General features: G+C 39.2%; 1 protein-coding gene across 2 annotated transcripts in view; it reads left to right on the top strand.

The window, feature by feature from the left end:
* ARSB (arylsulfatase B) overlaps positions 1-16,039 on the top strand; it is a 193,133-nt gene that overhangs the window by 123,167 nt on the left and 53,927 nt on the right. For both annotated transcript variants that reach the window (XM_055297911.2, XM_055297912.2), the window contains exon 6: positions 10,466-10,536. In XM_055297911.2, the coding sequence (XP_055153886.1) occupies positions 10,466-10,536 (71 nt within the window). The remainder of the gene's footprint in view (positions 1-10,465; positions 10,537-16,039) is intronic.

The raw sequence follows: 16,039 nt of genomic DNA, 5'->3' as shown, positions 1-16,039 counted from the left end.
CAATGGAACAGAACAGAGCCCTCAGAAATGATGCCGCATATCTACAACCATCTGATCTTTGACCAACCTGACAAAAACAAGAAATGGGGAAAGGATTCCCTATTTAATAAATGGTGCTGGGAAAACTGGCTAGCCATATGTAGAAAGCTGAAACTGGATCCCTTCCTTACACCTTATACAAAAATTAATTCAAGATGGATTAAAGACTTACATGTTAGACCTAAAACCATAAAAACCCTAGAAGAAAGCCTAGGCAATACCATTCAGGACATAGGCATGGGCAAGGACTTCATGTCTAAAACACCAAAAGCAATGGCAACAAAAGCCAAAATTGACAAATGGGATCTAATTAAACTAAAGAGCTTCTGCACAGCAAAAGAAACTACCATCAGAGTGAACAGGCAACCTACAAAATGGGAGAAAATTTTCACAACCTACTCATCTGACAAAGGGCTAATATCCAGAATCTACAATGAACTCAAATTTACAAGAAAAAAACAAACAACCCCATCAAAAAGTGGGCAAAGGACATGAACATACACTTCTCAAAAGAAGACATTTATGCAGCCAAAAATCACATGAAAAAATGCTCATCATCACTGGCCATCAGAGAAATGCAAATCAAAACCACAATGAGATACCATCTGACAGCAGTTAGAATGGCGATCATTAAAAAGTCAGGAAACAACAGGTGCTGGAGAGGATATGGAGAAATAAGAACATTTTTACACTGTTGGTGGGACTGTAAACGAGTTCAACCATTGTGGAAGTCAGTGTGGTGATTCCTCAGGGATCTAGAACTAGAAATACCATTTGACCCAGCCATCCCATTACTGGGTATATACCCAAAGGACTATAAATCATGCTGCTATAAAGACACATGCACACATATGTTTATTGCGGCACTATTCACAACAGCAAAGACTTGGAACCAACCCAAATGTCCAACAATGATAGACTGGATTAAGAAAATGTGGCACATATACACCATGGAATACTATGCAGCCATAAAAAATGATGAGTTCATGTCCTTTGTAGGGACATGGATGAAACTGGAAACCATCATTCTCAGTAAACTATCGCAAGGACAAAAAACCAAACACTGCATGTTCTCACTCATAGGTGGGAATTGAACCATGAGAACACATGGACAGAGGAAGGGGAACATCACACTCCAGGGACTGTTGTGGGGTGGGGGGAGAGGGGAGAGACAGCATTAGGAGATATACCCAGTGCTAAATGATGAGTTAATTGGTGCAGCACACCAACATGGCACATGGATACATATGTAACAAACCTGCACATTGTGCACATGTACCCTAAATCTTAAAGTATAATAGTAATACTTAAAAAAAAAAGAAAAAAAAGAAGTATTAAGAGGATAATGTATAGCAATAGATGCCTACATCCAAAAAGTAGAAGGATTTCCAATAAGCAACCTAGCAATGCATCTCAGGGAACTAGAAAAGCAAGAACAAGCCAAATCCAAAGTTAGTAGAAGGAAACAAATAATGATGAAAGCAGAAATAAACAAAATTCACACTAAAAAATAATACAAAAGATCGACGCAATGAAAAGTTGATTTTTGGAATGATTAACAAAACTGACAAATAATTAGCTAAATGAATCAAGAATGTAAACGGTCCAAATAAAATCACAAACAAAAAAGGAGACATTGCAACTGATACCATAGAAATACAAGTGATCATGAGAGACTATTATAAACAACTGTATGCGAACAAATTAGAAAATCTAGTGGAAATGGATAAATTCATGTATACATACAACGTGTCAAGATTGAACCAAGAAGAAATAGAAAACCTGAATAGACCAATTATTAGTAATGAGATTGAATCTTGTAATAAAAAGTCTCCCATCAAAGAAAAGCCCAGGACCTGATGACTTCATTGCAGAATTCTACAAAACATTTAAAGAACTCATAAAAATTCTTCTCAAACTCTTCCAGAAAATTGAAGAGGAGGGAATTCTTCTAAACTTATTCTACAAGACCAACGTTATGCTGATACCAAAACCAGACAGAGCTACAACAAGAAAAGAAAACTTTCGGCCAGTATCCTCAATGAACATAGATGCAAAAAGCCTCAACAAAATGCTAGCAAACTGAATCCAGCAACACATTAAAAAGATCATTCACAACCAGGTGTGGTGGCTCATGCCTGTAATCCCAGTGCTTTGGGAGGCCAAGGAGTTCAGGACCTAGGAGTTCAAGACCAGCCTGGGCAACATAGGGAGATCCCATCTCTGCAAAAAATTTAAAAATTAGCCAGGCATGGTGACATGCTCTTATAGCCCAGGTACTAGGGAGGCTGAGGTGGGAGGATTGCTTGAGTCTGGGAGATTGAGACTGCAATGAGCCATGATCAAGCCACTGTACTCCAGTCTGGGCAACAAAATAAGACCCCATTTCAAAAAATAAAAATAAATTTAAAAGATCATTCACCATTATCAAGTGGGATTTATCCCAAAGTTGCAAGAATGGTTCGACATATACAAATCCATAAACATGATACATTACATCAGCAGAATGAAGTATAAAAACCACGTGATCATCTCAATAGATACATAAAAAGGATTTGATACAATTTAACATCCCTTCATAATCAAAACACTCAACTAATTAGATATAGAAGGACCACAGCTCAACACAATAAAGGCCGTATATCATAAGCCCATAGCAAACATCACACTGAATGGGAAAAAGTTGACAGCCTTTCCCCTAACATCTGAAACAAGACAATGATGCTCACTTTCACCACTTTTGTTCAACATAGTAATGGAAGTCCCAGCCAGAGCAATCAGGCAATAGAAAGAAAGAAAGGGCCTCCAAAATGGAAAGGAGAAAGTCAAATTGTCCCTGTTTGCAGATGATATCATCGTATATACAGAAAACCCTAAAAGCTCTACCAAAAAACTCTTACAACTGATAAACAAATTCAGTAAAGTTGCAGGATACAGAATCAACATACAGAAATCAGTAGCATTTCTATATGCCAGCAACAAGCTAGCAGAAGAGAACACACAAAAAATGGAAAGATATCTCATATTCATAGATTTGAAGAATAAATATTGTGAAAATGATCTTACTACCAAAAGCAATCTACAGAGTCAATGCAATCCCTATCTAAATACCAATAACATTCTCAACAGAAATTTAAAAATCCTACAATTTATATGGACCCACAAAAGACCCTATAGCCAAAGCAATCCTGAGTGAAAAGAACAAAGTCGGAGGCATCACACTGCCAGGTTTCAAAAGATACTATAAAGCTATAGTAACCAATACAGCATGTTACTTGTGTAAAAACAGATTCATATACCAATGGAACAAAATAGAGAACCTAGAAATAAATTCGTGTATTTATAGCCTACTGATCCTTGACAAAGGCACCAAGAAAATTTTTTTGAGGAAGAGACAGTCTTTTCAATAAATGGTGCTGGGAAAATTGGATATCTATATGCATAAAAATGAAACCAAACCTGTATCTCTCACCATATATAAAAATCAACTCAAAATGGGTTAATGACTTAAATATAAGACCTGAAGCTATGAAACTCCTGAAAGAAAACATAGGAGAAATGCTTCAGAACATTGGTCTGGGCAAAGATTTTATGGAGAAGACCTCAAAGGCACAGGCAACAAAAGCAAAAATAGACAAATGGGATTATATCAAACTAAAATCTCATGCACAGCAAACAATCAACAGAGCGAACAGACAGCCTGCATAATGGGAGAAAATATTGCTAACTCTTCATTCAACAAAGGATTAATATCCAGAATATTTAAGGAACTGAAACAATTCAACAGAAAAAACCCCAAATAATCCAGTTTAAAAATGGGTAAATGAGCTGAATAGACACCTCTCAAAATAAGAAATACAAATGGCTAATAGATTTATTTTTAAAAATGCTCAACACCACTAATCATGAGAGAATGCAAATTTAAAACCACGATGAGATATCATCTCAACCCGGTTAGAATGGCCATTATCAAAAAGTTAAAAAATAACAGATCCTGGTGAGGTTGTAGAGAAAGGGGAACTCTTATCCACCATTGGTGAGAATGCAAATTAGTCCAGCCATTGTGGAAAACAATATGAAGGCTCCTCAAAAAACTAAAAATAGAACTACCATATGATCCAGCAATCCCACTACTGGGTATATATGCAAAGGAAATGAAATCAGTATATCAAGGAGATATGTGCACTCCCATATTTATTGCAGTACTATTCACAATACCCAAGATATAGAATCAACTTAAGGGTCAATCAGTGGGTGAATGAAGAAAATATGGTATATATACACAATGGAATACTCTTTAGCCGTAAAACAAAATGCAGTCCTGTCATTCACAGTAACATGGATGAAACTGAAGGTCACTATGTTAAGTGAAGTAAGCCAGGCACAGAAAGATAAATACCACATGTTCTCATACATGGAAGCTAAAAAAACGTTGATCTCATAGAAGTAGAGAGTAGAGTAGTGTTTTTCCTGGGGGATGGGAAGGGTAGGGGAGAGGAGAATAGGTAAAGATTAGTTAATGGATATAAAAGTACAGTTAAATAGGAGGAATAAGGTCTAGTGTTCTATAGCACTATAGAGTGACTATAATTAACAACAGTTTATTGTATATTTTTGAATAGCTACAAGAGTGAATTTTGAATGTTCCCAACACAGAGAAATGATAAATATTTGAGGTGATGGTTATGCTAATTACACTGACTTATCATTACACATTGTACACATATATTGAAATATACTGTAGCCCAGAAATATGTATATTTATGTGTCAATTAAACATAATAAAAGTGAAAAAAAGAAGATAATGAAGTTGGATCTCTACCTCACAGCGTACACAAAAATTAACTGAAAATGGATCATAGACCTAAATGTAAGAATTAAAACTATAAAACTCTTAGAAGAAAACTCAGGAGTAAAGCTTTGTGATCTTGGGTCAGACAGTAGTTTCTTAGATAAAAGCAACACAAGAGAAAATACATAAGTTGAACTACATCAAAATGCAAACTTGTGTTCTCAAAATGATATTCTCAAGGAAGTGAAAAGTCAACCCACAGAATAGGAGAAAATATTAGCAAATCATGTATCAGATAAGGGACTTGCAAATAGAATATATAAAGAATTCATGCAACACAATCATAAAAAGACAAGTAGCCCCATTAAAATATGAGCAAATGGTCTGAATAGACATTTCTCCAAAGAAGATATATAAATGGCCGATACATACATGAAAAGATGCTCGGCATCATTAATTATTAGGAAAATGCAAATCAAATCACAATGAGATATCACTTTACACCAACTAGAAGGGCTACATTCAAAAAGACACATTTAATAAGTGTTGTCAAAGATGTGGAGAAATTGAAACACTTATCATTCCTGGTGAGAGTGTGAAATGTTGCAGCTGCTTTGGAAAATTGTTTGGCAAGTCCTCAAAATGTTGTAGAGTTACCATATGACCCAGCAATTCCACTCCTAGTTATAGACCCAAGAGATATGAAAACGAATGCCCACACAAAAACTTGTACACAAATGTTCATAATAGGATTATTCATAATAGCCAAATATTGAAAACAATCCAAATATTAACCAACTAAATGGATAAAGAAAATGTGATATCTTCAAGCAATGGGATATTATTCAGCCATATAAAGGAATGAAATATTTGATGCATGCTACCACATTGATGACCCTTGAAAACATTATGCTAAGTGAAAAAAGCCAGCCACAAAAGGCCAAGTATTGTATGGTTCCAGTTATATGAAATGTCCAGAATAGGCAAATCTGTAGAGACAGATTAACGATTGGCTAGGGCTGGGGAGGGGAGTGAAGCAGAAAATGAAGAATGACTGCTAATGGGTACAGTATTTCTTTTGGGAGGATAAAAATGTTCTAAAATTAGACCATTGATGATTGTGCAACCATGTGAATATACCAAAAACATTTAACTGTGCAGTTTAAATGGGTGATTGTATGGTTTTAAAATTATACTTCAATAAAGCTAAGTTTGGGTAGTTTTATAAATCTTTATGCCCAGGCTGAAACTCAGACCAATGAACTCAATCTCCTGGGATTGAACCCATGCATCAGTATTTTTTAAGAGTTCTCCAGGTGATTGTATTGTGCAGCCAAGGTTGAGAATCATTATGTTTGAATCAGCCCTAATCCAAATAAGTTTTTAAGTTAAGAGACTCCAAAAGGGTTGAGATCCCATGTGGAAGGACTCCAGGAGGCTTCCTCAAACCATGATACTACAAGTGTGGTCCTGAGACCAGCAGCATCAATATTACCTGGGAAACTGTTAGAAATGCAGATTATTAGGCCCCATTCAGTTCAAGTACATCAGGATCCACAGTTTAACAAGCTCCCCAGATGATTCATATGTTCATTAAAGTTTGGGAAGCATTGCTTAGGAGCAGCGGTTCCCACGCTTGGCTGCACATTGGAATCACCTGGAGAGTCCAAACGTACCGATGCTCGGGTTCCACCGCCAGTGATCTTACGGGTATGAGATGCAGCCTGTGCATCTGAGGTTTAAAAGCTTCCCAGGTAATTCTAATGTGCAGCAAAGTTTGAGAATGAGTACTGTAAAAAACAAGATACCTAATGGCAAATAAGATGGTTAATAAAATTTTCTTATTTTTTTTTTAACAGAAGGATAGAGGAACATGCATAAGAAAGTGGAGATTATTGATGTCAAAAACTTCCAGAGGAGTGAGGAAGGGATGGGAGTGAGACAACAGTGGAAAACGTTTGCCCTGAAAAAAAAAAAAAAACAGGGGAAAAAAAAAACAAAAACAAAAAACTCACCACACACCAGGCATTTTCCTTCTAAATGCAAGAGGGGGATCTTTCATATGATTATTGGAGACTACTCAAATTTAAGTGGCCAAGAATTTGTGGGTTCTTAAGAGGGTTTTTTAATTAACGCTGAAAACATGTGAGTATTTACTGAACTTCCCTTTCTTTGAATTTATAAAGAGAAAGTTTATTAATATGGTGGTGAGCATTTCTTCCCAAGCTGTGTACCCATGTCCAGCTTCTTCGGTCTGGGGAAATTTTAACTCCTCAGTAGACAGCGGGCCCTGCGCAGGGTCTGGGGCATGCTCTTCCTATATATGGCATTCAGCCCTGAGGATTCTCCTCCCCAACAATCAGCCATGTCTCTCTAATGACCATTGTCTCTGCCATTTACTGGTCTTTTCAAAATTATGACTCTAAAATATCTCCTAGGCAACATTATGAGGCTTGCAGAGTTAGCTTTGAGATTTCTCATCACCCACCCCTTCCTCTCCTTCTGACAAGCTCCATTTCTGTCCCATGCCCCCAGATTGTCTTCTTCAGGTGACTTGAACCCACCTTCTTGGTTGCAGTATCAGTACACTGTACCCTTGTCTGCACTGAAATTAACCATGCAGTTTCTGTGCCTTGTTGAGTTGATGTGTGTGTGTGTGTGTCGTGGTGGAGGGTATAATTACTTGAATATGTGTTAATAAAGTGTTAACTATTAATGGAAATCCACAATCCTTCTCTACCTCCCCCTCAGGAAGTCCCTAATGGTGTTTGGTCATTGTTTCAATCACTTGTCATATATTGTGTTTTCTTGGCCCATATTTCTAACCACATCCTTATCAAAATATTCTTATGAGTGCATTTTAAAAGTAGAATCACACATACTTAAGATAGTTGGAGGGGTTGGCTCCTGTTTGCATCACGATGATTCTGCCTATGAAGATTTTTCCTAACAAACAGTCAACTAGGATTATATACAACCTTTGATTTCAAAAAATCATCTCATCATATTAAATTTACTTATTTTAAAATACCTGTGACTCTTCTGAATAATGAAAAAATGACATGAATGAAGAATATGTATATAAACTCTCTCTAAAGTTATTAGGAAAATATTTTTATTTAATTGTGCCTAATGTTTTGGGGCATTACAGTGAACTCTACTTTTAAGGCTGAGTAGTTATATGTTAATATATTGGCCCTGAAATTTTTGAGTTTTCAACCTATAGTCCAGAAAAAGCCTTTATTTTTAATAGTTGCCCTAAAAATTTAACACAAAAGTTTTACTTAGCTAAATCTAAATTTAATCAGTAGCTTTACCCCACTTCCAAACAATATAAGTACTTTAAAATGCTTTCATTCTGATTTCCTTTCCTTGCTTGCTATTATTTTGAGGATTTTAACTCTGTTTGCTTGGTTTTATTTGTTTGTTTGTTTTAAGACAGAGTCTCACTTTGTCATCCAGGCTGGAGTGTAGTGGTGTGATCACAGCTCACTACAGCCTTGAACTCCTGAGCTCAAGGAATCCTCTTGCCTCAGCCTCCTGCGTTGCTGGGACTACAGGCATGCACCACCATGCTCAAGTTATTATTATTATTATTGGTTCAGACTGGGTCTCAGTATGTTGCCCAAGCTTGTCTCAAACTCCTGGCTGGCCTGAAGGGATCCTCCCATCTCAGCCTCCCAAAGTGCTGGGATTATAGGCATGAGCCATTGTACCCGGCATACTTGTTTGGTTTTAAGCCCACAAATTAGACATCATCATCATTCTATTTAGATTTTCTCATATTTACCATTTTCTTTACATATCATTCCTACTTCCATTCAGAGCTTCTGGGATCAAACCCTAGTTCTTGGCATTTTGGAGTGGTTGATAGTCTCCAGGATATTCAGGCAGTTAAGTGTCTCCGAAAGAAAATGAGAAAAGAAAAGTCCTGGGAAATATGCCCCACCCCCACCCCTGCAGTGCTGCTGCTGCTGTCCCAGGACCGTGGGCACCCCTGAGTATTTCCCTTCCACTCTCTCTGATCACTGTGTTTTATGGAGTAGAGGGGGACAATGACATCTTATAGAATACTAAAGTTAAATGTGCTCAATTTAAGGAGCTGTCATTTATTCTGAGATTGTGTCTTTCCTACCTTTTGTGCTGTTAACTTTATTTTATAAAAGAATGGTGATGGTAGTTGAAGTTTGTTATTTTGTTTTGTTTTAATCAATTAAGATTTGTTTTTATATTTCCTTACTTGGCAAATACAAAGTTATGAATCACAATCCAGATTTTTTGAAATGGTATTGGGCATTGAAATCCCAAACCACTGCTATCAACAGCTAACTGTGGGTTTGGGGTGTGGACACTGGGACACCCGAAACCATGTCTTGGTTACATCAGGAGCCTTATTGATTATTTAGATTATGTATGAATCCTGTGGTGTTAACAGCACTTTGCAACCTTTAGTACTTAGCTGAACTGTATTGGATTATCAGGGAGTCCTCAGTATGCCCTCAATGATTTAAATTGTTTTTAGCTACTTCTGTAAGGCTGAGTCTACACTAGCAAAATGACCTGGGTGCCTAATGTGCTCCCTACGTACATCTGGTGATGTTTATGCTCCCAATTTCTTTTTTTTTTTGAGACGGAGTCTTGCTCTGTCGCCCAGGCAGGAGTGCAGTGGCGCAATCTCGGCTCACTGCAAGCTCCGCCTCCTGGGTTCACGCCATTCTCCTGTCTCAGCCTCTCCGAGTAGCTGGGACTACAGGCGCCCGCCACCACGCCTGGCTAATTTTTTTGTATTTTTAGTAGAGACGGGGTTTCACCGTGGACTCGATCTCCTGACCTCGTGATCCGCCCGCCTCGGCCTCCCAAAGTGCTGGGATTACAAGCGTGAGCCACCGCGCCCGGCTTATGTCCCCAATTTCTTAAGAACCCTGCTATGCTCCCAATTTCTTAAGAACCCTGCTTTGAGAGTCACACAACCCAATATTCTACCAATAACTTACTATGTACCTTCATCATTTGTAAGAAGAGGGGGTTGACCAAAGCGATCTCCAAGTCACTTTTCAGCACAAATGTAGGTTGTGATTGTATTTGTGTGTACACATTTTTTAAAGCCTTAAAGAGATCTAGGCATTTCTCATGTATTTATATTAAATCTAAGATCCATGTTGCAAATTTGGACATGGAGGACATTAATTTTTCTGATGTAGGTTACTCTTTAAGAGGCATGTTGCATCTGTAATATTGGTGCCACCATTTTGGCAGATGCAGTTTCTTCACTTACTTGTAAGTGTTCAGTATGAAGTCTATATGAGGTGCCTTGAGTTCTCATTTCTCTGCTGTAAAACATGGTCATGTTTAAATAAGGCCACAATATTTATTTCAAAGGGTCCCAGAATCATTTTTTAAAAATATCATCATATGCTTGATACTGAAGTTCTTATGTAAAGGGTTCGGTCAATGTAGACAAATGATGACTACTTGAAGATGCACCAGCTGTGATTGTGGAGACCTCCAAATTCATGACAGAGTTGTTAACTGGCAGGTTTGTTATTTCCTGTAAGTACAAGGAAGGGAAGTATTAAAATAACTCATGCCCATTAGAGAGAGGAAATTAACATTCCCTTAAAAATTGTTTTCCAGTGAAGGAAGCCCATCCCCTAGAATTGAGCTGCTGCATAATATCGACCCGAACTTTGTGGACTCTTCACCATGTGAGTACCAGTGCATTGCTACTAGATTAAATCTAATTGGCCCGCCAAGATGGTTTGATTACCTAGTGTGTCTCTAGCCTGGCTTTCTCTTTTTTCCTGAGTTGCTATAAAGGTAAACAGTTCTTCAGGACATATCTTCTACTCATCTCAGAGGGCAGTGTGCTGTGAAAGGAACACCAGCTTATGAAACAAGAAAGGTGAATTCTATTCTTGCTCTGCCGCTTACTAGCCTTTAAGCCATTGAACTCTCCCTGCCCCAGCCTTCCCCATTTACAAAAGAAGAACTTATGGCATCTCTGAGGCTCCTTCTCACTGTAGATGTCATGTTGCTGCCCTGTTCTTACCTGAGAGCTCCAGAGTCGCCTTCCAGAAAACTTACAGTCAGATAAGCCACAGTTGGGTTCCAGCGCAGTGTGAGCAACCACATTATCTGATTGGGCTGGTCAGGTACTGCCCAACAGCTGCTGGGTGTCACAAGTGTGACACTTTCCTAGCAGTCCTGGAAGTGATTCAGCTTGATTCTGACTTCTGCCTAAATTAACTTGTAAAGAGTCCTACCATTTCCTTCAGAGCAGGCATGCATGTAGTGCTCCCGGATCACAACGGACTCTAATAGGCCTGTATAAATACCATGCAAGTGGCCCTAATGCCCTCAGCATAGTGAGTTTGGGCATAGAAAGCCTTAGCAATCAGACCCTTTGCACAGCTTTCATCATAATGCTCATCTTGCAAACAGTGCCCTTATATTCCCTTATTCACATGGGGGCTCCCATCCGCTCATTTCTGGACATACTGCTGCCCCCTTAGTTCAGGCTCTCCTTACTTCTTTGTTTTTTTCCAGACTGCATTATAGCTCACCACAAAATATTCTTGCTCAGAGATTCCTGCTCAGAGAATTACCCCACAGTCATTCTAAATGTGTCACCAGGCACTCAGGGCCCATTGCCCGGCCAGCCTCACTCCAGGCACTCCTTGTCATGTTCTCACCTCCTAGACACTTGTCATCTCTGTGCAGATCATCGTACTGTCATGAATATGCTTTTCCCTATGCCTGAAACACGTTTTCTCTACCTTTCTACAATCTCTCTCATCCCTTAAAAACCCAACCCCATGTCCCCCTCTGTGAATGCTTTCCAGAGCCCCAGAAGAAGCAGTCACTCCTTCCTGTGTGCATGTGTCTCTGTATAGCATCCCTCACGTGTTCGTGTTTGTGTCTGCATTTCCAAGCTGAGAGCTCCTGGAAGTCAGCGTCTCTTGTATTTTTTTATCCTCGTCAGTTAACACAAATACTGGGAGCTTGCAAGGCACTCAGTAATGATTACTTGATGACTCAGTGGACAATTGGAGAGTTGAGATGCAATAAAGACCAAGTGGACACATTAAGACCTGGACAGGAAAGGGCCCTGAGACAGGCGAGAATGGCTACATCATGGATAAATTTCTATTTCTTTTGGAGTAAACGCATGTCAGTGAGAGAGGCAAGGGGAAGGTTTGAGCACTAAGGACTGTAAGAACAGTCCAGATTTGTGCTGTCCAGTATAGTAGCCACAGGCCACATGTGGCTGTTGGGTACTTAAAATGTTGGGTACTTAACTGTGGATTGAGATGTGCTGTGAATAGAATATATACATCAGATTTTGAAGACTTAGTACACCTATGTATTATATGCATACAATATTATAGATTTATTATTTGTTGAAAGGATAATACTTTGGATATATTGAATTAAATATATTGTTAGTGTTTTACTTTTCTCCTCTTCCTTTCTTAATGTGGCTAATAGAAAATTTAATTTTAATTAACTTACATAAGTGACTTGCATTATATTTCTATTGGCCTAAAAACCTCTTCTAGAAGGTGCTAGGAAGTAAGTTGATCAGCTGAGCTGATCACAGAGCTGTGACTAGTTACTGTGAGGCTACATCAATCACTCCTAAACTTTTCTCTACCCCTAACATACACCTAAGAGATATGTTTCAGTCATACCAAAATCTCTTAAGGGTGGCTGGAAGAGAATAGTGGGGAGGCAGGACCGGCTTTAAAACTTTCTGAGTAATTTAGTGCATTGCAAAGCCCAGTATAACCTAGGTCTAGGGGATATGTGGAATATGCCACCCACATTATTATGGTTGTAAATGTCTTCACCTGCTACATTCCACCTACAAATGAAAAACCTTAAGACTCCTCACTCACTAAGCTGTATTTTGGTTTGGCATTTGAAGTAGGAGCTTGAGAACTATACTCCTGTGTGATATGGTTGGGATTTGTGTCCCACCCACATCTCATGTCGAATTGTAATCTCCCCTGCTGGAGGAGGGGCCCGGCGGGAGGTGACTGGATCATAGGCATGGATTCCCCCCTTGCTGTTCTTGTGATAGTGAGTGAGTTCTCATGAGATCTGGTTGTTTGAAAGTGTGTGGCACCTCCCCCTTCGCTCTCTTCCTCCTGCTCCAGCCACGTAGGACTTGCCTGCTTCCCCTTCACCTTCTGCCATGATTTAAGTTCCTGAGGCCTCCCCAGCCATGCCTCCTGTACAGCCTGTGGAACCCTGAACCAATTAAACTTCTTTTCTTTATATCCAGTCTCAGGTAGTTCTTTATAGCAATGGAAGGATGGATGAATACACTATCACCACAGCACTGTGCACTGCAGGGTTCCTGGTGCAACTTGCTGTGCTTTCTCCTGTCTTACCTAAAGGGCCCTAGCAAAATAACAGCACAGGCAAAAGGTTTCTCCAGTGTAAAAGTTGGTAAGGAAAGTTGCACGGAAATTAGAATAGAAAATTTTCTTAATCTTGCCACCCGTAGACTGTAAGGACATTTACTTCTCTTGAACTCAGTTTCCTACGTATTATGTGGTGGAATTATAAGACCCAGTACTGCCACCACAAATTTAGGGATCCTCTTTGGCCTTCTGCTGCTCTTTCTCCCCTCTCTGGAGCCCACCCAGGCCTTCATGTTGGCTTCCCCGCCAGCTTGGGACTCCTGCTCTGACTCCTGCAGATAACGAAGGACATTGTCAGCTCTTGCAAGGATATAGAACCACATTCACTGTTGCTTCACACACACACGGCGTTCTCTGCTATCTGTGCCTGCAGGTAGCAAGGTGCCACCCACCTCCTCACACATGGCAATCCCATGGGCCTTTTCTACCCGGCTTTTATATTCACTTCACTCTACTGAGAGAAAGAAGCAAAAAAAAAGAAGAGCTATCTTTGGGTGCTTGCTCCTTTTTAGGATGATGATACAAGCCCGTTTCCTTTTCTATGCAATTCATTTATGAGGAAAAATTAAATCCAGCTATAAAGAAACATGTACTTAGGGGACAGCCAAGTCTGGATATCATATTCATAGAGCACAGAGGCTTTTGTGGAGTTAAATCAGAAGCAGCCAATCTCGGGTGTAAACTAAGGGTTAAGAATGGAGTCAGTGTTATCACAGAAGCATTTCTGTGGTTTCTCACTCCAGCTCTTCCCAGATCGTTGGTGCTTACTGCGGGAGAAGAAGGTAGCATTCCACCTCTACCTTCCCTAAAGCCACTTCGTCAGTTTCCTCACCTGTGGAGTAAAGAAGCAATTAAATGATCTCCAAGGTCCCTCTGGCTTCAGTGTTCTGTGGGTCTCTATATGAATGGGACCTCAAAGGAGCAAATCTGCTTACTCTGCTTCTCTCCTTATTCTGCCTGCTAGAAGGAGTGTGTCCATTGATAAGCAGTGATGTTGCCAAAGGCATGATCATAAATAGATGAACACAAGAGAAAATGCTAGAAACATTATATGCAGTAGAGGAATTTGAATTATTTTATGAGTTTATTACTACATGCTGGACACCTTTCTGATTTCTGTTCTAAAACATCACCGTATCAATCCACTTTTCTATCTCCTCTTTCCCTTAGTGGGTCATCCTGGGGTTTGTTGACCAATGTCTCCTCTGATTCTGAATCATATGAATAGGCATTACACACTTCCTAGGAGATTTCTGCCTTCTGCCTAGCACCACATGCCCCCAGAAGCTGGCCTCTTGGATTTCAGCAGCTACACCTCCCCCACCCCCTGCCAACACACACCCCATTCCCCTAGTCAAATTATAGGGTGCCCAGAGGCCCATCCTGCTGGTAGAGTCAGGATTTTTTTCATGGTCACATACATATGGTATGTTGTGGCTTGGATACTAACAGTAAAAATACTCAAAGATTGGCACAAAATATTGATACACGTACACATTCACAGAGAAACGTGCACACACACCAGGGGTCACCAAATCTCTCATAGATCAGGAGATTCACCATTCTGCAGTAAAGCATAAAGTCTCAAGGATGCATACATAAATTATACCATTAGGATGACTACAATTTAAAAAATAAAAGAAAGAAAAGGAGAGAGAGTGGAAAAAGGAAGGAAGCGAGGGAGGAAGGGAGGGAGGGGGAAATAAGAATTGTTGAGGATGTAGAGAAATTGGAACCCTTGTTCACTGTTAATGGGAAAGCAAAATAGTGTAGCCTCTATGGACAATAACATTGTGTGATTACTCAAAATATTAAAGATAGAATTATCATAGGATCCAGCAATCCCACTTGTGAGTATATACCTAAAAGAATTAAAAGCAGGGGCTTGAACAGGTATTTATACACTCATGTTTGTAGCAGCATTACTCAGCATTACTCAGAACAGCCAAAAGGTAGTAGCAACCCAAGTGTCCATCAGTGAATGGATGAATAAACAAAATGTGGCATGCATATATATATATATACATACATACCATGAAATAGTATCCAGCACTAACAGTGAAAGAAATTCTGATACGTGCTATAACATGGATGAAACTTAAGGACATTATGCTAAGCAAGTCACAAAAGGAAAAACTATATGACTCCACTTACATGAAGTACCTAAAGTGGTCAGATTCATAGGGACAGAAAATAGAATGGCGGTTGCCTGAGGATGTGGGGAGGGGAGAATGGGGCATGATTGTTGAGTGGGTGTAGAGATGGATGGTGATGATGACAGCACAACAACGTGAATGTATTTAATGCCACTGTACCATACAATTAAAAATGGCTAAGATAGTAAATTTTATGTTGTTTGTATTTTACCACAATTCAAAAATATAAAAAATAAATAAAATGTAACTTTCCCTCCCTTCAAAACTGAAGAGAAACCGCATGAGAATAGGGTCTCTATCTTTTTCATTTACTGCCATATGCACATAAGGTCTCCGTAGCACAGAACCTAACATCATAGTAAGTTGTTGGGTTAATATCAGTAAATATCTGCTAATGAATGATAAACAGATCAACCTGTCAAAGTCATTGTTTTATTGTCTTACAGCCTTTCCTGAGCCTAAAAGTACCTCCAGATGGCCACTTATACTCCTTTTAAACCCCAAACCTACCTTTTGTGCCTAAGTAAAAATAACTTAGAAGCTACAAGTCACTTATTAAGTTGTAATTGACATTATATACAGGTGTTTGAAACTATTCATTCAGCTTCTAAGTGCCCACCCTC

This window comes from Symphalangus syndactylus, chromosome 11 (assembly GCF_028878055.3).
Source record: "Symphalangus syndactylus isolate Jambi chromosome 11, NHGRI_mSymSyn1-v2.1_pri, whole genome shotgun sequence".
Taxonomy (NCBI): Eukaryota; Metazoa; Chordata; class Mammalia; order Primates; family Hylobatidae; genus Symphalangus; species Symphalangus syndactylus.
Note: the sequence above shows the minus strand (reverse complement) of the source record. Positions and strands in the feature narration are given on the sequence as shown.